Raw genomic sequence first — 24471 nt, 5'->3', positions numbered from 1 at the left:
CCTTTAGTCATGTGTTATCATTTTGCCAGCTGAACCACCATTTCTTTTCTCTGTCTTTTATGATGGATGTACCTGAAAAAAACTTTTTGTTGCTTTTAGCATCCTTCGCTAACTTCAGCTTATTCTCATACCTTTTTATGCCACAAATTCCGTAACTTTTTATTCTACATATGTTCTGGTAAATTTTTGTCCTGCTTTTGTTGTGCTATAGCCCCCCTGGACAGCAATAATGTGGCAGCATTGAGGAAGCATCGCAGAACAAACTGAAGAATAAATTCACCACTAGTGTGCTGTTATTGTGTCAAGAACATGTTGCAGAACAAAACTGCAAATAAAACACCAGCCTGGAGGGGCCCTTTTGTCACATCACCTTTGGTTGTTGATCCTAATGCATACATGGTATTTTATTTGCCCTGTAGTCTACTTTTCCTCAGATGAGGGGTCGTTAGCCCTTGATCTAGTGCGTCATGTGAACAGCCTCTAGTCAACCTCAAAAATGACCCAGAACATTCGGATTCCTGACCCTTTGGTTCCCCTAAAACTGGTCGCTTCACCCATGCCCCGGCTGTAGATCACCGGGGGGGGGGGGGAGGGAGGCGCACCATTTGGGCTAAGGATGAGAAAAAAACTTGAGACTTTCCTCATTTGGCCTCGCGAGGCCTACGATGGCCTCGCCCGCTCAAGGCATGCAGCCTATTGCGCTGCCAGCAGAGGGCAGGGGCTGCCGCTCTTCCCTTCTCGGGCGCGCTATTTTTTCCCCGCTTCCTCCGTCACTCCGCTTCCACAAACAGCATCCGTCGTGGCGAGCAGGCTTCCAGGTAGAGACCGAGCGAGCAACCGGGCCGGCGCCAAGATGCCGCTGGGCCTGAAGCCGACTTGCAGCGTATGCCGCACCACTTCCTCGTCCATGTGGAAGAAAGGAGGCCAGGGCGAGATCCTTTGCAACAACTGCACGGGCCGGCCGGGGGTGGCTGGCGCCGGGGGAGCTGCCTACGCCACCACCTCGGCTGCTGCGCAGCATAGCAACGGCGGCAGTGGCGGCGGGAGCGGCGGCGGTGGAGGGAAGCAGGTGAGGCTTCCAGGCAACGAATCCTCTCGGGCTGCAAGTCCTGAAAGCAATTGGGAGTAGGCCCCACAGAAATAAGTGGGCCTTAACTTCTGTGTAAGCGTACATAGGATTGAGTTGTCAGTCTGGCTAAAGGGCTGCGTTCCTGTTCCTGTCCCAGTCTCCTCCCCCATCTTTTCCCAGAAGAAGTCGTATTAACTCCGTTTTCTTTCTAAATGGTTGCCGCTGTGCCATCAGCCTTCTGGGTCATATCGCGCTCTTTCATTCTATTTTAAAAATAGCAAGCGGTTATACGTAGTTTTTTATACTCGCCACTGCTAACATGGGTCACAAATTCCTTCCATTAATAGACGCTGTAAGGATAAAGTAAAACCATTTTCAATCTTAATGCACACATTAAAATTTAACCTGAATAAAGTGTAGTCTCTGAAAGATTGGGAACAAATTTTGCCGGCCAAGGGCCACATTCCCTTATGGGCAACCCTCTGAGGGCCACGTGCTAGTGATGAGTGGAGTCAGAGGCAAAAGTGAGTAGTGAAACAAATGTAAATTTTATCTTTATAGAGAGGAATGTGTGTAGAAACTAGACTACTCTGGGGTATTTCTGTACAGGATTGCAGCTTTAGACTGATCCTTGAACACTTACTTAGGAGTAAGCACCATTCAACATAGTGGGACTTGTAAGTAAACATGCAATAGGACTGTGCTGTACATTCTGCTATAATTTGAAATGCAGATGCTGAAACTTTCTAGAATAATACTCCATCTTTTATTGTAGGCTTCCTTGGGAATGTTTTTTGAAGGGTGAGGTATAAACACTGGAAAGACAAATCTGTCCATTGAAATCAATGGGATAAGTAAATGTGTCTAGAACAGGGATCTAACGTATTTCTGGCCTGATGATAGTTGATTCTACTGTCCTCCATCATACTTATGACCTAATGTATATTTGATTATGTATATACTCATCAATTATCATCATTTCTTATTTTTATACACTAGAGTAAGCAAGAAATTCACAGAAGATCTGCTCGATTAAGGAACACAAAATACAAGTCTGCTCCAGCTGCTGAAAAGAAAGTTTCCACTAAAGGAAAAGGGAGGAGGCATATTTTTAAGTTAAAAAATGTAAGATGATGATGGACTTCTGCTACTGTAGAGTACTTTCTAACTGGCAGCAGTGTAGCAGCTGCTTTACTAAAATATAATAAGGCTTACTAAAGATTACTGCAAATATAACTATTTTTCTACTTGGTTATTCTGTGTAGGGGAAAAAGCTAATGCAGATGTGTCTAATTCCCTGCATATATACAACTTTCCTACAATGGAATTGCTTTCCTAAAAGAAGAAGCATGAGCGTTTGTCACATTTGACTATAGTCATGTGATGGATGCTCATGTATAGATAGCAAATAGGTGTGATTGTCCTGTGTTTCACTGAAATTGTACCTTTGAAAATTGATGTGTGAGAAGTGGCTCTACATTTTCTGTTACTCTTTTTTTCTGAAGGAAACCAGCACAAGAAATCAAGACTTTATTGTGGACTATATTTTGTCTAGAGTCAGTTTCTGTCACACTTTAATTCTTGTTCTAGCAGACCCATTGTTCAGTTTTTGCATAAACTGTACAGGTAGTCTTTTGAATACCATTTTGTTTTTGTCATCTCGCATGGGGAAATCAGGATTGCTTCCGATGTTATAGGCTAAGAGTATGTTCTTGTGGTTGAAGCGGATACATGTATCCACTCTGCTATATTTATATACAGTATAGGTATATTTTTGTCAAAGCTTTCTGGTTTTGAAGGTATTTGTGGCAACTTGACATTTTTATATATAGTGGTCCAAAGATTCTCTATTAATTCTTTTCCAAATCTAGCTTAGAAATTTTAATTTTTACACTGATATGTTCTTTGTGCAGTTTACTCACTATAACCTTTTTTTTAGCCCATCAAAGCTCCAGAGTCTGTAGCTACCATAATTACAGCAGAATCTATCTTCTATAAGGTATGATATTAGAAGTATTTTTTGAAGAAGTAAAATGTTTTAAAAGTCAGTGAAAGTATAAACAAATCGTAAAATGGAAAAGTTGAAGGATCTGGCAAAGCACCCACTCACACAAAGGGTTCCAAGCCAGTGAGTGTTTTGAGATTCTTGCTAAGAAAATGTACAGCGAGACCATTATTGCACTATGACTCAATCGTATGTATTTAATGCTGTAATAGCTGCACTATAAATCTGCACAGTAGTTTATATTTGCCTTGTACATTGTCATTCAAGTCTACTATAGCTGTTTTCTAGCAAGTTCATGGCTGATCTGCTAGCAAGTTCATGGCTGATCTGAGTTCTAAACTGGGGGCTTCCACATACAGCTCTTGCTCTTCAAGAGCATAGTAGTTGATATCAAAATTGAAAAACTTTTCCATCAGTTACTTTCAGATCAGCTGCTATTGCATAGCTTCAAACTTGTATGTATGTATGTATTTATTTAGACGCTATCTTGAGGATTCAAGACAGCTTAACAGCAATTTTATCAATATTCATCTGAATGCAAAAAATCTAACAATATATTGTTTTTATTTATTTTTAAATCTTTATGAGTTTTCAAGCTGCATTAAATCAGCTATATTGGCATAGAAGTCCAGACTAAAGCTCAAAACAGCCAATTGTAGTTAACGTTTTTGGGGAAGGAAAAATGTAGGCATATTGTTCCAATGTTATTTGTTGTCAGGGGCATTGATGATGCCCTTAGACAAGACAATGTTGTAGCCTCACTGAAGGGAAGATGCAAATGTGGCTTTCTGTAAATGAGACTTGTGGGGGAAAGAAATAATTTATATAGACCTAAGCAGAAACTATTATCAGTTTAGCTTTAAAAAAAATTCTAATGGTCTATATCTTTTCTAGGGAGTTTACTATCAGATTGGAGATGTTGTTTCAGTGATTGATGAGCAGGATGGTAAAACATACTATGCTCAGATTAGAGGGTTTATTCAAGACCAATACTGTGAAAAAAGTGCAGCTTTAACTTGGCTCATTCCTACTACAGCTAGCCCCAAAGACTGTTTTGACCCTGCAACTTACATAATAGGTAAGTTCCAAGGCCTAAAATGTTAAATTCTACTTGTCCTGGCAAAGCATAAAGTGCTACATGTGATATAGCTCCAGTCATAGATTTGGTTTTATCCGTTAGTATAAGCTAGATAGCTATGCAGTGGAGCCATTAAGACTTACTCATGAATTGCAGTTCTGGTGGGGCTGTATATTTGCATTTGAAACAAAGTCCAAAGTTGCATTTTTGACAACAGCATGTTCTCCTGGGCAGTGTGCTGATGCTGGAATGCCTCACTCAGTATAAAGCAATAGAACCACTAGATGAAATCAGCTCTCAGCTATTTTCCGTGGGGAAGAGGTGCAGTGAACACACATGGTCCTCCACATGTGAACTTTATATGGCTTCTCTTTTTAAGTCTGAAGAAGCTAGGATGGAGAACAGCAGCAGACATGCTTACTACAGAGATGCAGCATGCTGAATGTGTGCTCCACTGTTCTAGCATCAGGCATATAGTTAAACAGCCTCAAACGTATTTCTTCCTTTCTTCTGCTGAATATTTGTTAGTATTGGCGTTAAGCCTAAACCAGTTAAATTGATTTCCTAAAAGTAGCAAGATGCAGGTATGCCTGTTGTATTGTTTTATAACACCATATTCACTCCCCTTAAAAATTAGACAGGCATGTTGTCTTTTCAGTGCCTACTGAAACCTTCCTCTTTCAACAAGCCTTTTAAAGAGAGATCTTGTCCCAATCTGCATCTGTGTTGGAATTTTTTAAGATGTTTTAAAAATGTTTTGTTTTTAAGATGTTTTAGAGATGTTTTTAGTTTTATCATCTGTTTGCTGCCCTAGGCTCCTTTTATATATATATATATATTTATATATATAAAAATCTGCTTTGCCCTTACTCTGGATAGTAGTACTTTGAGGGATGGAGGGTTTCATATTAGAGTCTCCCATCTAATGTCACATGGAGAAGATTGCAGGACCAATGGCAGTTTGCACAGCCTTATTTTCTGCGTAGGGGAATATCCATGCCAGAGAAGATACCTGTATTTCTTGTGATACTTAATGAGAAATATGACAATGGCCAACTGCATGTACCATAAAGCTCCATGTGGGGAATAAAAAACTAACTGTTTTTATTTTTATTTAAGGACCAGAAGAAGATCTTCCAAGGAAAATTGAGTACTTAGAATTTATTTGTCATGCACCTTCAGAATATTTCAAATCTCGATCATCTCCTTTCCCTACCATTCCTACTAGGCCAGAAAAAGGTTTTATCTGGACTCACGTTGGACCTACTCCAGCAATCTCAATCAAAGAAACTGTTGCCAGCAACTTGTAGTTTGTCTTGCTTTTTGAGAGACTCCTTTTTATGTATATTAGATTCACTATCAATGTTTTGTTTTAATTAATCCAACTAGCCCTGTGAGTAGCTTTTATTTATTATTTAAATTTGGGTGCCTTTGTTAAAATTAAAAATTATTCATGTTATTTGGAACTTGGTTTTTTCTCCTCTGTCAAAAATTGCTCTTCTTACACACTTGTTAGCCTAGTGAGAAGCTATGTTTTGTATTTGTTTCTATTGCCCTATGCAGAAATAGTTATTTGACTATCTTTCTTCATGAAGACAGCCCTGTTATTATTCAGAAAACTTGTGTCTGTTCAGCTACAAAAAACACTACATCTAGTAATTAGAACTTTGTTTGGTTACTGTAGTGGGGTGCGGGGGGTGACTGTTGGCCGCCAGCCAGAAAATCTTGCTCTATGCCAGGGAAGCTGAACTCTGAAAGTGTTATCAAGATTACTGGTTATAGAACTACTTTGTGAAAGTTTTAGTGTCTTATCTTCATTATTTCAAAAGTCATTGAGTGATTTTAAGGAAGCCTTTAAGCATCTGCTATGGCTTGTGTGTAAAGACTTTGGAGATGAAATTGTTCACGTCTACCCCAACTTGGATACCACTGTTGTAACAGTTTAAGTCACAAGATGTCTAGAGAACCATCTGGCCATTTATTTGGATGAGCCTGAGGATGCCAACAAGGATGGTCTACCACTTGTTTGCTTGACCCTTATGACTGAGGGATAACAGCTGGTAGGAGAGAGATGAATGGCTTCATAAAAGGAGTAAACAATGCATTGTTAAAGGGGGGAGGGAGCACAGCTGCCTTGAAAGAAATTATCAGATGGCCATCCCTAAAGAAACCTTCACTGGATACAGATTATTGTAACCACCATCTAATTGCTGTTATCCCTTCTGGTAAAAGATGCTTGAGTGGATAATGGCTGGGCTGCTTCATAGTCACGTAAATTACAATTATCTTGCTCCGTTTTAATCCGGCATCAGACTTTGTTAGTCTTGATTTATGACCTATGCCAGGACAATAGGAGGATGACCCTTCTCACCAACCTTTAATATCATCAGCTGTGGCAAGGGTAGCCAACGTTTCTAACAATTGACCATGCTGCCGAGGATTGATGGGAGTTGTAGCCCAAGAGCATATAGAGGGCCCTAGATTGGCTACCCTGAACTATGGTATCATTTTAACATCAGCTAGCTACTGTGGGAACTGATGGCACTACAGTGAGTTCATGCCTATGTGGCTGAGGAAGCAGTCTCAGAACATAGTCCTAGGATTATTGCCCCACGACACTTGTACTGGGTGGCTGTTCTGTCTTATCCCCTGCACTTTCCAGCATCTATGCATGAAGCGACTGTGTGCAATATACTGATAACATTAATCTCATTGTTTTCATCACAGACAGATAAAACAATGGAAATGTGGAGGGCTAACAAACTGAACCCCAATGCAGCCAAAGTGGAGATTCTGGATGGTGATCCATCTGAAGAATTATATGCCTTACAGATCAGGCTTGTGGGCTAGAAGTGCAGTTAGATGCCCCAAATTACCATTGGCTCTAAGAACTTAGGCACTTCCTTAAAATTTAGGCTCTTATGCCTACTACAAATACTATTAGACACTCCTATGTGTAGAGCTAGGACCCAGCTTTCCTATATCTAAGATGTAACATACAGAAAAAGAATTTGGAAGGTATGTCATTGGTATACTAAACTTGGAGCCTAAGTGAAAGCCAAATGAATTCTGCCACTGTCTTTACACAGCTGAAGTAGGACGAGAATTGAACAAAAGCAGCTGTGGTTTCAAGTACTACTTGACTAAACTCCTGTTCAGTTCTGGCCTTCCCCACCCCCCAGTGTTAACTAGCAATAAAAATCCCTCTGATTGTTTATATAATGACAATGCCATAAAGCTAACAGCTGTCAAAAGTAGAAAATAACTACACTCACCTCACTGGTGACTCAAGGTTGTTAACTAAATTAGAACTTAAATTACACAAACGTCCTTGGTCCTTGCCCAAATCAGCACAACCAGCCATATGCTTGTAAAAAGTATTTATAATGTTAAAGAGCAAAACAGATGATTTTGCCAGAATGATACACAACACCACAATATGCAAATGATGCCTTTGAAATAACAATGAAAACCAGAAGATTTAGACACTTTCTTAGAAAGCAGGTACAGTTGGGTACATTCAGAAAACTTAAGCTTGAGTGTGTTTTATAGGACTTCCTGTGTATTATAAATAGTTTGCCAGTTGACCAATTCAGAATTTGATAACTATCAGTTGATTCAACATTTCCTAAGATATTTACATACAAAAGATATTGCTTCTCTCTCAGTAGGTCAACATTCATTCAGTCCAAATCAGAAGGTTGTCCATATTCAAAGCATAGCCACATGCTTGACTTGAATATCAGTGAAGTTCAAATACTTTAAAATAAGATGGTAGCATGACCTAACTTGAATTACTATAAAGGGGGAAATGAGATTTAGAGTTGCTCAGTTTGAGCTCCAATAAAAGTATGGTCAATTTTAAAGTACATTAAAGGTGAGTGGCAGGTGCTGAACCTCTCCCCACTCTGCTCATGCTTCCAACTCACATTTCCAGCTATTTTTCTTCCATTTGGGATTACCTTTGGCCTTAGCTCCACAGTAGAAGAAAACCTCCATTAGTGGCTGTCACTGTTGCATCTAATTTGGCCCAGAGTGCTCTAAGGGAAAGAGCTAAGTATTACAGTGTAGAGAATACAGAACAAAGCCTGCCAATTGTTAGAGGAGAAGCTCTAGTCGTAGTCCACACAGTCAAGTAACCACAGGTTACAACAGATAAATGCGTATCTGCTAGACTAGAATTAAAGAAAGGGGAGTCACACCGATAAAGTAAAGAGATACCATGCTTTGTTTTAGCATTCAAGGTCTTAGAAGACAGCTATTTTCTTCAAGTGTGAATATCCTTCTGAGGCATTGTCCACTGATGTATTTATGTAGTTAGCTGAAGGCTCATCATCTGATTCTGTGCACTCATTTTCTTTAGAAGATGAACCTACGGAAGTGGGTTCATCCATCTTACGATGTATCATTTGCTGAAGTCTCTGAATACCTACAAAAAGGAACCAACATATACTTTTTAAAGAAATTAAGACCTTGTTTGTGCCATCAACAAAGGGCCTCCGCAAAAGCAAACAATAAATTTATTCTCCACCCAGTACGTGTCACAAATGCTAGGGCATGTAGATGAGAAGGGCTAAACACATCAAAGCACAAAGCTCTATAGGACAATAGTTAATAAATTGCGTTACGCTAAACAGACTTTCCATTTTATTTCCTGTGTCCTCTTGGATGCAATACAGATCATACTGTAAGACCATTCCTTTATGGCCTGAAAGTCTGTGACAGTGCACAGCTGCAGTAGGTGAGAGACGGGGAAAAGATCAGATGACCCTTTTATAGACCTGAAACTTACACAGGTAAATCTTATCTATAGAATCGGAGAAGACTAGCCTAAACCATCCAGGTTCATAACAGCAAAAGGCTTTCCCAGGACTAATTAAAAGCTTTTCATCAAGAATTTTCCACCATAAATCCATTTCAGCTTCAAATGTCTGTGACATTAAGAACTAAGAGAAAACAGAAATAAATTAGTTAAATGCCACATTAAAAAATCATATTAATTACAACAAAAAGGCACTTGACATTGTCCCCCTCACCTCCAACTCCACAAAGAATAAAAAGGTCAGGATTATCAAAGCATCTTCTAAGTGAAATTGAGACCTTGTCATTCAGTTATTTTTCTTGCTTAGCCTATTACGTTGCTCGAAGTATTATTTAGGACTGGACGCTACATCATACAAGAATGTTTTGTATGTTATGATTTAGTCAAGCACAATATTCTTTTAACATCATCTCTTCAGTCAATTGTCTTTTTAATTTCCTAATTTAACATGTAACATATTGGCATATTATAATTAGAGACTGACAGCAGAATCCACCTGCAACTTCATTAACAAATTTAGGCAATTCCTTGGTCTAAGAATTTTACTGTGCATGGCATAAAGCAATCTTTCCAGACATCATTAGGCCATTACAACAAATATTACTCTGCCTATGACTTCTTTCCTTCTGCGTTCATTTAATGCCATGCTCTGATTTAAAATACTAATATCCATTGGACACTTTAAAAAAAACCTAAGTTTAGTAGCTAACAGTGCAATCAACACATGTCTACTCAGAAGTAGGCTGTATTGGGTTCAATGGGACTTACTCCCAGATAAGCGTGTATTGGACTGCAGCCTAAGAGTGTGAGTCAGTTCATGTCCCATTTCGGCTACAGACTCACTAGGCGATCATGCATGACATTATTCTCCCAGCCTCAACCCTCCACTGCAAATAAAAAATTGGTGGTGTACTTTACAGGTAGCATTGTAAAAGACTGCCAAGATTATATAAGTGCTTTAAGCACTTGAAATGAGTAATATAAATGTCAAGTATTATTTATGATGACCAGCCACAAGTTCCCCCCTCAGTTTTAAAAAGCCAACTGTATTTATTTTCTTTAAGCCACCCTCCCTGATCCCTCCAGATCCTCCACATACTTTTCTGAAGTCAGCCCACACATATAATCCTCCTGAGCTTTTTAAAACAGGTATTCCCATCTCTGTAAGACCATCCACAAGAATGTTCTTCGCTTCCTTAAGTCTTCTTTTATTCATTGGAAAAAACACATTGTCCAGCCATTCTGTCAAAATAACAGCACAAGTCTAGCAACACTCTCTTTATAGTACTCAGGCACAGTCATGTTTTGACAAGTTAAGGAGCGGGGACCATCAGGCCTAGAGGCCAAATGCAATCCTCCAGGCTTCTTTGCCTGGCCCTTGGAATTCTTCCCAAACATGCCTCCACTGCATGCCCCTACTGGCCCTGCTCCATGCTCTCCTCAACTGCTTTTGCCTAGCTTGAACTGCAATAGTGCCTCTTGCTGGGATGATGTGTGCGTGTCTGTAAATCTCTGACTTTTACATGGCTGAAATGTAGTCTGCTGTATTAAGGATAAAGCCACATTCTTTGCTCCACCCACGTGTTGGCTCTGGCCCCACCCATCACTGGCACATGGCCCTGGAAGGTTGCCCATAAGGAAATGTGGCCCTTGGGCTGAAAAAAGGTTCTTCATCCCGGACTACTTTGTATAATCCTGTGAAATAGAATTTAAATGACAAATTTAGTACCATGCTGTATTTCTAGCACCCACAGGATGCTATTAAAAAACAAAAACAAAGTCAAACCTAGCAGATGTAGTTTAGTGAATAAGAGCACCAATCAGGTTTAGAGTGTGTGTCAGTTATATGGTTTCAATTTGTATGTGATCTTCCCTGTCCCTGATATTTTTAAAATCACGTTCTAGTAGGATTATGCAAGAGATTAGGAATATAATGACATTTTGCAGGATTCCCCCATTACTTAGCTGCAGTTAGGGAGATAGTCTCTGAATACCTTGAAGACAGTTCGGAAGCTTCAGCTGGTGCAGAACACAGCTGCCAGATTATTGACGAGGACCAGTCGGTCTTCGCATATAACACCTGTCCTGGCGCGTCTGCACTGGCTTCCTATTTGCTTCCGGGCGAGATTCAAGGTGCTGGTTTTGACCTATAAAGCCTTACATGGCGTGGGACCTCAATACCTTGTGGAACGCCTCTCTCGCTATGAACCTACCCGTTCACTTCGTTCAGAATCTAAGGCCCTCCTCCGGGTACCAACCCATCGGGAAGCCCGGAGGGTGGTTACGAGATCTAGGGCCTTTTCTGTGGTGGCCCCTGAGTTGTGGAACAGCCTCCCCGAAGAGGTACGCCTGGCGCCTACACTTCCATCTTTTCGGCGCCAGGTAAAGACCTTTTTATGCTCCCAGGCATTTTAATCTTCTTAACTTTTTAAATCTTTTAATCTGTATTTTAATTTTTGTAGTATTTATTTTGTTTTTGCTGTGCTTTTTGTTGTTTGTTTGTATATGTTTTTGTATTTTTATTATGATATATTGTATTTTATTTTGTTTGTTCACCGCCCTGAGAGCTATTTTGCTAAGGGCGGTATATAAATTGAATAATAAATAAAATAAAAAATAAATAGATAGAATAAATACATATATTAACTAAGATTAACAACCTTTGGCTTAGGAGAGGTTTCTTACAAATTCACTTATGCTCCACACATGTGGTAATTAAAGGCTTCCTCCCACCTTAACTTCCATCCTATTTGAGCAGAAAAGACATTATATATTCTCCCATATATTGCTCACTTGCATTACCTCTTTTTCTTGGTTTTTTAGCTCTAAGCTTCCTGTGGCTATGTAATGCATGTGTGTGGTATAGTGGTTAGAGTGTTGGATGGGGGCCAGGGAGACCAGGGTTCAAATTCCTGCTCATCCATGAAGCTCAGTGGATGACCTTTGGCCAGTCACTGTCTCTCAGCCTAACCTATCTCACAGGGTTGTTGTGAGGATAAAATTGGGAGGGGGAAAACCATGTTTGTATGCCATCTTAAGCTCCTTGGAGTAAAGGTGGGATATAAATGTAACCAAAATAAAAATATGCTGCTGTTCCTCCAAGTGTATACAGGGGTCCCCACTTAAGTTCTAGCCAGGCCCAAATAAGATGAGGATTAAAAACTGACTTATAACAGGCTTCGTTCAGACTTTCAAGGACTCTCAACAATTATTAGCTCAAAACTAGCTTTAGCTGCATGCACCAAAGTGCAACACAAGACTTGTGACTCTAGATACGGATGCACATTTGCGTTAGATGCTTCCAGCAAGTTCTGCGGAACCCAGATTAGCATAATCATGTGGATGCCCATCTACATGCAAAACTATATCATTTGTATGGATGAATTTTACGTTTCCTATCAAGCAACGAATTGACATGTGAAACTGCTCTTAATCTGTTTTGATGGATTAGGGCACTGTGTTATAAAGGAATTCTGCATGCCCATTGTGAAGTGGCTTATGTGACGGACAGAATTTTTGTTTGCATTATCATCTAGTTAGGAACATGGGAAGCTTCCTTATGCCAGGTCAGACTACCTGTCCATGTAGCCCAGCATTCTCTACTGTAACCAGAGCTGCGGAGTCGGAGTCGTGAGCAATTTTGGGAGGAGTCGGAGTTGGTAGAAATGTACCGACTCCGACTTCCAAATAAATTTTGATTGACAAGAAGCAATTTTGGGTGGAGTCGGAGTCGGACAGTAGAAAAATAGAGGAGTCAGAGTCGGAGTTGAAAGTTTGGTGTACCGACTCCACAGCCCTGACTGTAACTGGCAGCAGCTTTCCAGGATCTTCAACATCACCAACTGAGGTGCTTCAACATCACCAACTGAATTAGTTACCAGATTTGTTAACACTGCTTCCTGACATCAGTCCCAATGGCAAGTTAGTTAATAATGACAAGGTAACTATCAGGCCAGGCAAGGCAGGGCATGTGCTGAACAGAACTTGTTCCCTGCTTGTTTAGGGCGACCCAACACCAGTTCCTCTGCTGTACTTGACACTGACTTCAGCAAGATATCTAATAAGTAAAGATGAATGTAGTTCATAAATTACCACCCTGGGCTCCTGCTGGGAGGAAGGGTGGGATATAAATCAAATAAATAAAATAAAATAAATAATATGAAACTAAGAGATTAGGCTGGCCAGATCATGGTCTGGTCTGCCAGGCACAGTGAAGAAAATAGGGCTGAATTACCTGGCCTGCAATAGCTATAGCGTGAGAAGTGGTGATCATTAGGCCCATGTGTGTTTGTGTGTGAGCACTTTCAGATTTGCTCACCTCTGTCATGAAGGAACTGGCTGAGAACATGTTGCACAGGTCCAGGACATCCATGGAAAACAGCCAGCTGATTAACTGCTTTCCTGATCTCACGATTTCTGGTGTATAATACTCCAACTCTGATACCACACATGCCAAAATCCTTGAAGGGGAGGTAGGAAGGAAAGTTTATAATTAAGAAGCATTCCTAAAATGTTAACATACAAAGCACATTTCTATCCAAATTAATAATTTCCACTGAAGACCAAATAATTTCAGGTTCTTATGATAAAATAGAATTTCTCAGGGTTCAAAGAACTTAAATTTTTTTCCAAAAAATGCTATGTCACTTTGCATATGAATAAACAAAAATGGAATAAGTGAATTGATTTGCCTAAAGTATTTCATCAAGTTAGTGGCGTTAGATCAGAATTTTTTGCTGAAACCCTGTTGCTCCTTAAGTCTAGTTTCAGGTGCCCAGTGATGTATATCAAGTGAGATTATAAGCAAAATGTGGCAGCTGCATCCACATGGGGTTTTCATTGCTTATAGCGACTACCCAAGTGGTTAGGCCAACCTTATTTGTCCCTCTCTATCCCCCTATTTGGGAGTCCAGCATCACCTTGTGGCTGGTTGCTAGAGATAATCAGCTCATCATGTAGTTGCAGCTCCCACATGGCAACAGATTATATACATTTTGCTGCAGAAGTGATGAGAAACTACCTGAAGGCTGCAATCCATTTGCTTGGGAGTAAGATCAATTGAACTCTATAAAGGTTTGCACTACATATCCTAAACCAGGGTAGTGCAGAAAGTAGATCATTGTGTCCTGGCCAGTTCCTGGTGAACCACCTAGTTGCCCGATAGTTGCTGAGGTTTTTGCAAAGGATACTGGATTAGGCAAACCTTTATCTGACTGAGCAAGACATTTCTTATGTTTTTAAGTAAGAGCACTCAGAGATCACTTTAGATTAGTTTACTTACTATATATAGACTGCTTTTTAGATACAACGGCTCCTGGGGTGTTTTATAGTTAAGAGCTTTGTCAGATTTGAGAGCTCAGCTTATGTACATGGGATATCTACCTATTTAACTACATAAAGTTTTTGTAAGAGTTGAACCCGTCACGCTGCAGTTTGCTTGGCCACAGACAGGCAGCACTGCGAACTAGAGCTGCACTGGGCTCAAGACCATGGGGAGGGAAGAAAGGGGAGGAAGAAAGGGGAGGGAAGGTGGCCAGCTGAGTGGATAGCAGGCAGGTAGCGACCAAGGTCAAAGGGGAAGGAAGGAAGGAAGGAAGGAAGGAAGACAGCATGATAGCAAGCAGGCAGCAACCAAGGCTGGGAGGAAGGATAGCAAGCAACCGTGGGCGGTGGCCTGGATAATCTGCAGAGCGGCTTCATGGGAGGTTTCAGCATAACTACTGTGAGGCCTCCCTTTCTTCCAGGCTGTGTGGTGGGGGAGGAAAGAAGGAGAGTGAGTGAGACAGAGCAGGGGGAAAGGGGAGGTGCCTTGGCAACCTGGCAGAAGGGGAGGGGGGGAGGTGTGCGAAATGGCAGGGGCAATAGGTTTTAAATACATTTCACCTATGTGATGGAACTTTGTTTGCTTTAAGTTATTATCCCTATTATTATAAGACAATGTTCTTGATTTACTTTACTTTTCCTTTGATGTTTTAATATATGTTATTAAATATATGGTAAATATTTAAAGGTAAATATGAGTGGAGGGGAAAAATTGACATTTTCAAGCATTCAAGTACATTTTGAAGAAATATTGATAACAAACATTCCTAACCTACCTTACTAAATCCCCACATAAAGTGTGTCCGGTCTGGATCTGGCAAACTAAAGAGAAAGAGAATTAACGCCTTATGTTTAATTTTTTGAAGGAAAATCCACATTCTTTAGTCGTAAGGACAGTGACAATTACTCTGATCCAGAAAAATATGCTGCAGGTATAAAAATCCAGTGCATATATAGAACATGTAACTGTACTCTCTACGAAATGAATGCATTTCTGTGTGCACGTGCAATGAAGTGCACAGAGAGATCTGGATCAAGGAAATCCTAATGTTACATCAGAGTGTAAATACATCTTCCAATTATTTATTTTGTTATATTTTTACCCCACCCTTCATCCAAAACAGCCCAAGATGCCAGCAACACAGGATATTAGCCTCTACGCACTGAAGTAGTTACCAAAAATATTCTAAAGCTTTTTTGATTATGAATTTTTAGAGTCAAGTAGATGTACCATAAACAGTTTCATTTATGGAGGACACTGGGTTGCAGACTATATAGACAGGTAAGAGCCAAAGAAGATATAACATGTCAAATGAAAGAATATAGTTTACAATCCTGCTCCTTCAGCATGTGAAGAACAGGGTGCAGGTGCATTCCATCATAACTTTATACTTTCCTCCCTTTCCTACTTCTGTGCTGGGTGCAATGCTGCTGTGCTGGGCACAGTACAAAGGCTCTCTTATCTCACCAAAAACCAACTGCTTCTCAGTTCCATCCCATCCTCCTCACAGCATGAAGCCTACTTGCAACATACATGATAGTCCAGAAAGGAACATGACTTAGAACATGACACTAAGTACTTCCAAGTCAGACATGGAAGAATTTTGGCTTGTACTAAGCATGGCTGAACACTGGGTACAATAGACCTCTATGAGGAGACCCTTGGAAAGTCCACTATCTCCTGATAATCACCCCGTATGCTACATCACCAATACTTGTTTTGAAAGGACAATGTATGCAAACACCAGCAGATGGAATATTTATGCATATGCAAATAAACAAAAGAGATTTGCTATGTTATACATCTGAAAAACTGAAATGAGAAATATTTAAATAGCAACAGGAAAGCACACTCACCTCTCTAAGCTAAGGATGCTTGTGAATGTGGTATCACCATATACTGAGAACATGTAAATTTCATCCATTATTACATGCAATTTATGTCTGTGTATAGAAAAACACACATGTAAGAAGCCCTTAAAGACTTTTTCAATACATGCATTTCTTACTGCAATTGCTGCTTGGCAAATTCCAGTGAACCTGCTAGTTTTGTATGCAGCCAAGTTAGCCAACTCCTACTTAATATAGAGCACAGTCTCTTTAAAAGTTGAAGTTACCTTTCCCATCAGAATTGTCTATATATAGATAGTATGATGAATCCTCAGTAATGCATGTATATTGCCCCATCCAGTTATGTGTATTTCCCTATCCACTATTTCATCAGCTATATAAACAAGAAGTTAAAAACCAAGTATGTCTCCACATTTAAAATATTGTACAGTTCAGATTTAAATGCCTGAAAAAACACACCATGCATCATATTATATTCACACAAAAAAGCCAAAAAACAGCATAATGAATTCTTATTCCTAATATTAGCAGACATTCAAAGGTATGCATTTGATAGAAATATGCCTAAACATTGCAAAAGGGATCAGTAACAAATAAAAGTTTACTTAAAATTTGCTTCTTTTTTTTAAACAAACAAACCAACAAACATCAACTTCTTAGTTTTCATTCCAAATGTCAGAAGCAGACTGCAGCCCCAAGTCTGTGTTGTCATGCTGAATGGAAGAGAATTATGCTAAACTTTGGGGCTTACAAAATAGCTAAGAAAAACTTACAGTCAGTATTTTCATTAAAAATAACAGAATTTTAAAAATCATCATTTCATATAGATTGCTGGGAGAGGCAAGTATTTTAGAATATGGTGCTAAAGCAAATAGGATGGCATTCTTTCACAGAAAAACTAAGGTAACATCCGACTCAGGTAGCAATCCTATACATGTTTACCAGGGAGGACGGCTCACTGAAAGTAGTGGGACATGTCCAAGCAAACATACATAGGACTGCACAGTAAACATTACAAGTATGTGTTCAAGGATAAAATTTAGATATTAAGATGCAAGATTCTACAACAGTAAAACTGGGAAGTATGAGAAAAGATAATGATAATTTAAAGGAAAAATGAAGGATCCTTCTTTGAGAATGCTGAAAAATCATTCATTCATTCATATACCATATAGAATTCTACAGATTGGCTGGAAAAGTTTCAGGATAAAGAAAGGCCTCATTTCATAATACCCAGTTCATAAATTGGTACCAAGGTACTTTTCAAATGAAGATATTTATCCATATTATACATTCTCACTGCTATTTATTTTGGTAATTACCAGTTTTCATATTTACAGACATATGCTTTTAAAAATTAAAGAATTAAGATTCAGCTTTACACAAAGACATCATCATAGGTTATATACTCAGAAATTAAGTTTGCCAATTTAAAAGTTCTAACATTTTTCAGTACCACTAATAACTAGATAATGATGGCATAAATGCATTTTCTGAATAAGCATTCTTATGGACATATGCCAAATGAAATAAGGAGATTACCAAAATCACTTTTAAACTAACATACTGCATCATGGAAAATTAAAAGCCCAAACAAATAGCGCTAGGACTCAAACCTGTGCGCAAAGTCTAGACATTCTTTCAGTAACTGTGCTGGGTAAATGTCCCCTAATGGATTGTGAGGGTTGATCAGGATTAATGCTCTGACTCGGATGCCCTGAAAAAAGAAAAACTGATAGTCGGGGACGCCAGCATGACGTCAAACAAAGGACTAGCAAGTCTGCAAAATTGCCCTTTAATAAAGTGCCAAACATTGAAATTTCTTGACTAAACATGAGCAAACATATTCATTTATAACCTTAGAATATGTTCCAGTGTCACAGCATTTTTTTCTCATTAAAACATTTGCATTAATCGGCATATGAAAGAAAATTTCAGAAAGCAAGAATATATATTTTAATATATTTAAAAAACACAAGCAGTGATACAATATAGCATGCACCAAACTTAAGTCTGATTGTTTCTCCAAGTTTACTGGACGCATATGGATAAACAAGAGCATTTGCACTATCACTATTAACTAATTATTCCAGATTAGAGCCAATGAATAATTAAACAATATCCATTGTAGAACTATGCAGGCATTTTATATGTATTAAAATAAGTAAATGGTTTGATATCAAATGAAGTGAATTCAAATATGAACAAAAATAGCTTCCTGATCCACTGAAATGGCCTCCATTACTTATTAAGTGAATAATTCCACTTGATTAAAAGTCATTTGAAAAGTTTACAGTGGGCACAGTCGCATGTCAGACTGACTGAACTTTAATTCAACATTCATGAATAGGAACAAACTACAGTAAGCCTTGGGTTCACACAGTCTCCCATTGCCTTACACGAGGATGAGGGAGCTTTGGCAGGATTCTGCCCACCGGCTTTTGCGCTCTCTCTCTCCCTTTTTGCTAAAGACACGAGAAGAAACAATGGATGCCTTGATGAACAGTCAGTGAGTGAGTCTGTGCAGAGGCTACTTTGTATAGCTCCTTGTCCGTGTCTCTTCCCTTAAAGGCCCATTCCATTTTTAGCCAATCTCTAACCAAATCCCAAATGTTCCAGAAATGCCAGCCTCTAGAAAATTGCACAACTAAGAAATTGTGCAAAGCATAGAAAAATTCTCAGATCCATCATTTATTAAAATTTCAGAATTTAGATTTTGTACTTGCACAAGCTGGTATTGCCAGTTTCCCCTCCCCCTTGCTTCAGCCCCCTGCCCACATCTCAGGCTTTTCCCCAAGGGTACCCCAACTCTCAGGTGTGATTTTTCAGGGGTGGAGGGTGTTGCAATGTGAAAAGGCAGGGGGATTATCCTTACATGAGCATCTTTATGCTTACTCTGTCTGCACTGAATACAACCCAGTGGGTGATATCCAGCGAAGTCATAGAGTCAATCCACTAAAATAAATGGACTTAAGTGCATTTATTTCAATGGGTCCAGTATACATAATTGTCCTTCACCAAGCAAAAAGCCTCTGCAGTTTCAAAAAAACCAAAAAACACTCTTTGGAATACTCTTGCTCTTTGGAATGCAACCGCTCATATCACACATCAGGTAATTGTAAGATTACAAATGCAGTATTCTTTCTTAGTGTAATACGTTTTAAAATCCATTATTATGTCATCAATACAACTGTGCAAAAAGAATTTAACTATTGCACTGTATACCGAATCTGAATACATGCATTCTATAAATATGGCATTTTTATATTTAGTTATGGTTTTAAATTTAATCTGTAATAATTCCAAAGGCCTCATTTATGGATAATTATTGTTTTTCTTGAAGAAATATAAATACACAACACCAATGTAATGAAAGAATGGGAAACTAGGATTAATTTTTAACTTATGCTACTGTCACTAAAGTATGTTTAAAAGTCTAAGTATATTTGATATGGAAATACAATCAAGTTATTTCATAATTTCAGTGTAACTAAAACATGCACGGTAGATCCAGACTCTCAAGCTTAGAGCAGACCTGCTGACTAACTTAAGTCCCAAGAATTACCCCAAGCATGGCAATTGGATCCAATCCACATTTTTCAGTATCTTTTCTCCTACAAAAAGGCTGATGTCAATTAATAGCCTCAAACTACTTGAGAACAAACTCGCAGGCAGAGCAATCCAAATGATGGGAAGCCAGCAGAGGGGGGCCCGACAGAGGAGGAGCTGGCGGAAAACTCCGCAGCATCCACTTGCTGCTCGGGAGCTGCTGGCCCAGCTGAGCACCAGCTCCCATGAATAGGCCTACAGGGGAGTAAGTGGTCCCCATAGGTCCCCATTGTAATTTTTTTTTTACTACACTGGCCTGTTAGCTGGCAGAATTATTGTGGGAATCAGGACCCGGGGTTGCACTCCGAGGGGAACTTGGAAGTTGGGTAGTCCCCCCCATGGTTCCTCCCTGCCACGGCCCTGGAACACCCTCGGGGCTTCTGCCAGGAGCCAGTTCAGCCAGAGTCCGCTGCATGCAATTGCCCCCAGCCCGGTGGAAATATGAGTTGGATTGTGCCCATAGTCAGGATCTAGACGACTGCAAAACTGTTGGAACTACCTTTGGAAATCAAGGCAAGTTTCTAAAGCAGTTTGGTGAAAGGCACAATCTGGAGGCCAGCTGTTTAATTGGGGAGAGGGTGATCAGAGGTTCAACTGAGCTAGCACAAACTCTTTTCATAAACTTAACAGCTCTTTGAATTCAAGCCTATTAATGTTGCCATTAACCTGAATGTAACTTCGACCATTTATTAGTTTCATATATTTGAATGAGACCACAAAGCAGAATACCCAGTTTCCAGTTTAGGATTCTGGCTTCATTCTAAGAAATGGTGCATTAAAATACCTCATACACTCAAGTGACAAGTTGCTTTTGGCCAAGTTGTGCACATGACAAATATTTACCAAATTATCCACTTACAGTTCTAACAGGATGTATTGCACTGGAAAGTTGACAATGAGATATAGAAAAGCTATTCAGTCAAAATCTCAACAGCTGGAGTTCAGGTTAAAATATTCCTACCTGCTCCATGGCTCTCTGGTGCGCAGTTTCTAATTTTTCAATTGTTAACTGAAATGGTTGACTTTCTTCACTAGTCACCTACATAAAGATTTGTAAAGGTTTTTTAAAAGATAGGAATTCAATAAAATAATACAACTTATTTTAATTACTTAGAGTACGTAAGTTTGAGAGGAAAGCAGCACAATCGACAAGCAAGCAGCAGCACTGCACTGATGGAGCTTCCTGTTCCTTACATTATGGGGATGAATTCAGTGCAGAGACTCCCTTACCAACCTGTTTTGGTGGAAGGAAAAGGGAGCTCCATAAACACCAATGTCCTTTGAGGACATTTGGATCAAGTACCTACAGTGACGTTTATTATCTGAAAATAAAAATGTATGAATAGATACACAGACAAAATAAAAGGATTTCAAAAACAAATTCATACTGCTGGAGGATAACATGTTGCCAACTCTGTTATACACACAGTTGTATTTGGGGCAGCACCCATAGCACACTTATTTGCCAGAATATATTGTGCAGCCTTGCTCAACCTGACCAGGAAAAATACCATACAATACCATACATGTCTAGAGTTCAGTTTCTATAGTAGGTGGCTGTTTTGTTTTTTGGGCTTCATACAGTTGTGTTCATTCATACAGGGCTGTGGAGTCGGAAGCAATTTTGGGTGGAGTCGGTAGAAATGTACCGACTCCGACTCCTTCATAAATGGCAAATGTATATTAACTAGTAATAACAAATTTACTGTAGTAAAATGGTAGCACAAGGCATTTCATCACCACCACGTGAATCCAGAGCTTGGAAAAGTTACTTTTTTGAGCTACAACTCCCACGAGCCCAATCGCTGGGGCTGATGGGAGTTGTAGTTTAAAAAAGTAACTTTTCCAAGCTCTGGATTCACGTGGTGGTGATGAAATGCCTTGTGCTACCATTTTACTACAGTAAATTTGTTATTACTAGTTAATATACATTTGCCATTTATGAAGGAGTCAGAGAGCAGAAAAATAGAGGAGTCGGAGTTGAAGGTCTGGCGTACCGACTCCACAGCCCTGCATTCATACACAATATATCAGAATTTACAAGAACAGGAATCTTCAGTAAAGTAAAAATTTACCTCGCTGAACAACGGCACATGAATAGGTTGCATTCCACCATATAGCCATGTTTTGGAATTTATTCCACCATAATATGGGGCAGGGATCAGATATCCATCTACAACAGGAGGGCACAATGGAGATTTACTTAAAATTTTTTTACCAGTTCTTTAAAAGTTAGTGGTATGTTGTTTTGCCTTCACCTTACATACCTCTTTAGACAACTACTTTCAAAACTTTGTATGTAATCATTATGAGAGTGCTGCTAGAATAGGAAGAAATATTCTCCTAGGTCTGTGCTCTTTCTAAATGAATACTCTCTCTAGCATACTATAAAGAATTATCACAATTTTTTTAAAGAAGATGTTTGATCACATTCTATACCTTATCATCTATCATTGACAAATTGTTAAGACTCCACTTTAATTACACATATACTGGGCTAGTTTAGAGTTGGGGATGAGGGATGCACACCAATAGCTTCATTCTGGTAGTATAAATTGACATAAATTTAAACTCTTGTTTTATCCTATCCAAAGGGCACATAAAATCACAATTTTAAAAATCAGAGTTAAAGCAATCAAGCAGATCATACTCTATAAGTTTTAGTCATTGCCACCAGATACCAACACAGTGAAAAAGAGTTTGCACCTTCTTTAAGATGCTCAGACACTAATTACTGAAGTCATATACAACTGCTGCAATATGCAATATATATTCAAGTCCTTTTACCTCCAGGATCACATAACACAGTCGAAAGGGTAGCAAAGACAGCACAGCAGCCATTCAACACTATAATCTGGAAATGTAAGATATGAAGATACAATTAACAAAACCATAAAATAAATTGAAATTGATTTCAAAAACTTAGGGACAAGTCTAAGGCAAGGATATCATATCCAAGTGTCAGCAGTTCAAACTAGTTTTAAAAACTGAGCCAAGGTAATTTCAGAACAATCAACACTCAATTTCTCTTATATGCTTGAATTTTATTGGCTGGTATTCAGTCAGTCATTGAAATATTTTGCTGAACTATAAGGTAAATTATGTGTTCATTGGTCTAAATGATATTAACTTTGACCAACAGAATAATCCATTTATGTACCATTTAGTAGCTGTGATGTCCAAATGGCTAACTAGGTGTATGTCCCAGGCAATGACCATTTATGATGACACTGGAGTAAGTAGTATATGATGTTTCTACAGACATCTTTTGAGGAGAGTGATATGCCTGGTCTACTCATTTTACATACAGAGACAATCCACACTAAAATTAGCAATCTGAAACATTTTAGAAATATCAATAAGGGAAATCAGAAATTAGGATGATATCCAATGTTAGTCATACCCAGAACAGTCCCAACATGGCTCCCAATTTGGCCCGCAAGGCTATTTTCTCCAAACTACATCCACCTGCCCCATACCTGACTTAACCTTTGGGGCAGATAAGGCATGGCTGCCAATGCACAATTCAGACACTTAAAGTGCTCTCCTGATTGTGCATTGGCAAGGGAGGCTTGCTGTCACCACCATTCAGCTGATTGGCTGTACTACAAAGTTCCCCATGGGGAACTCCATAGCACAGTCTGCCTCTGCCCAAAGCAAGGCATGGGGAATTCCAGGGGCTTGAAGTCACAATTAGCTGATAGGCTGTAACTCCAAGCCCACTGGATCGACTGTGTGACAGAGTTTATCTATGTATAAAGTAGGCTTGAAGTCAGTGCATTTCAGCTGACAGGCAGTAACATCAAGCCTCAGTTGATCAATGGCACTTAAAAGATCTTTGCAAGCCCTGCATGATGCTTTGAAGTCCCAATCATCATCATCTGATTGTACTGTGATTGGTCATGTGATTGACAGATGGGCGGTCCCATCCTCCTATCAAATTTAGCCCATGAGAGGCAGGGGAGGGAAAGACGTGGCCCATTAGCCAGATCCAGTTCCCAATCTCTGATTTAGCTAGACACCTCCCACTATTTCCAAACAACTCGCCTTTTCATGTAAACATATCAAAGTTGGGAGATATTACCTGAAGACACTTGGGAGTCTTAAGCAAAAAGATCAGAGTTGCCTATAATAAATCATGTCTTCTAGGTACAGGCTTTAGTCTAAAGTTTTATAGCAATTATGATACATTCTCAGTGATAAAGTGTGTCCAAAACAATTTAGAAGTTATAAAATTGAAGCAGACTTTGCTAAACTCTCGTTTGAAGATCTTAGGATCCAACAAACTTTAACAATATTAAATAAAAGGAAAGCAATGTGGTTCCTTACATGATCCGGATCTAGTACTGTTGGAGCTTTTGCATATGTAGTAAGAAACTTGGCAATTTCTTCTCTAAAGCTAAAGTTTTAAAAAAATAACACATAGTCAAAAAAATTGTATTAACACATTTAGATAACATGTTAGCTCTGGCACAACATTAAGAACTTTTAATTAGGCTACAATCCCTTTCTATTAAATTCAGCTGGAATTTTGTTACCAATTTCTTTAGAAGCATGATTGCAGAGAGTTAACTTTTACAGTAAACATATGTAGAGGATTGCAACATTTTTATTTTCTCTGCTCCATTATTGAAATCTGATTTTGGACAGAGTACAGATATCTGATTTACAGATCAAATTAAAAAATAGTATAAATAGAAGGTAGCAATACCAAA

The 24471-nt window shown here is 39.1% G+C and overlaps 2 protein-coding genes across 2 annotated transcripts in view; one reads left to right on the top strand and one right to left on the bottom strand.

Annotated features, from left to right (window-relative positions):
- Positions 1 to 674: 674 nt before the first annotated feature.
- GATAD1 (GATA zinc finger domain containing 1) lies at positions 675 to 5618 on the top strand. Its single transcript, XM_061587285.1, has 5 exons — positions 675 to 1069; positions 2069 to 2194; positions 3009 to 3068; positions 3969 to 4152; positions 5272 to 5618. Exons 1-5 carry the CDS (start codon positions 854 to 856, stop codon positions 5460 to 5462), a joined length of 777 nt encoding a protein of 258 aa, XP_061443269.1. The 5' UTR covers positions 675 to 853; the 3' UTR covers positions 5463 to 5618.
- A 1888-nt stretch (positions 5619 to 7506) lies between these two features.
- LOC133365294 (1-aminocyclopropane-1-carboxylate synthase-like protein 1) overlaps positions 7507 to 24471 on the bottom strand; it is a 21881-nt gene continuing 4916 nt past the window's right edge. Inside the window, exons 4-14 of the mRNA XM_061586968.1 lie at positions 24086 to 24155; positions 22544 to 22610; positions 21832 to 21929; positions 20718 to 20795; positions 17764 to 17864; positions 16154 to 16240; positions 15073 to 15118; positions 13293 to 13434; positions 10074 to 10216; positions 8945 to 9098; positions 7507 to 8581 (exon numbers count right to left, since the gene is read on the bottom strand). Of these exons, the coding sequence (XP_061442952.1) occupies positions 8400 to 8581; positions 8945 to 9098; positions 10074 to 10216; positions 13293 to 13434; positions 15073 to 15118; positions 16154 to 16240; positions 17764 to 17864; positions 20718 to 20795; positions 21832 to 21929; positions 22544 to 22610; positions 24086 to 24155 (1168 nt within the window). The 3' untranslated portion in view covers positions 7507 to 8399. The remainder of the gene's footprint in view (positions 8582 to 8944; positions 9099 to 10073; positions 10217 to 13292; positions 13435 to 15072; positions 15119 to 16153; positions 16241 to 17763; positions 17865 to 20717; positions 20796 to 21831; positions 21930 to 22543; positions 22611 to 24085; positions 24156 to 24471) is intronic.

Source organism: Rhineura floridana, chromosome 10, assembly GCF_030035675.1.
Source record: "Rhineura floridana isolate rRhiFlo1 chromosome 10, rRhiFlo1.hap2, whole genome shotgun sequence".
NCBI lineage: Eukaryota > Metazoa > Chordata > Lepidosauria > Squamata > Rhineuridae > Rhineura > Rhineura floridana.
This window is presented reverse-complemented; position numbering and strand designations above follow the sequence as displayed.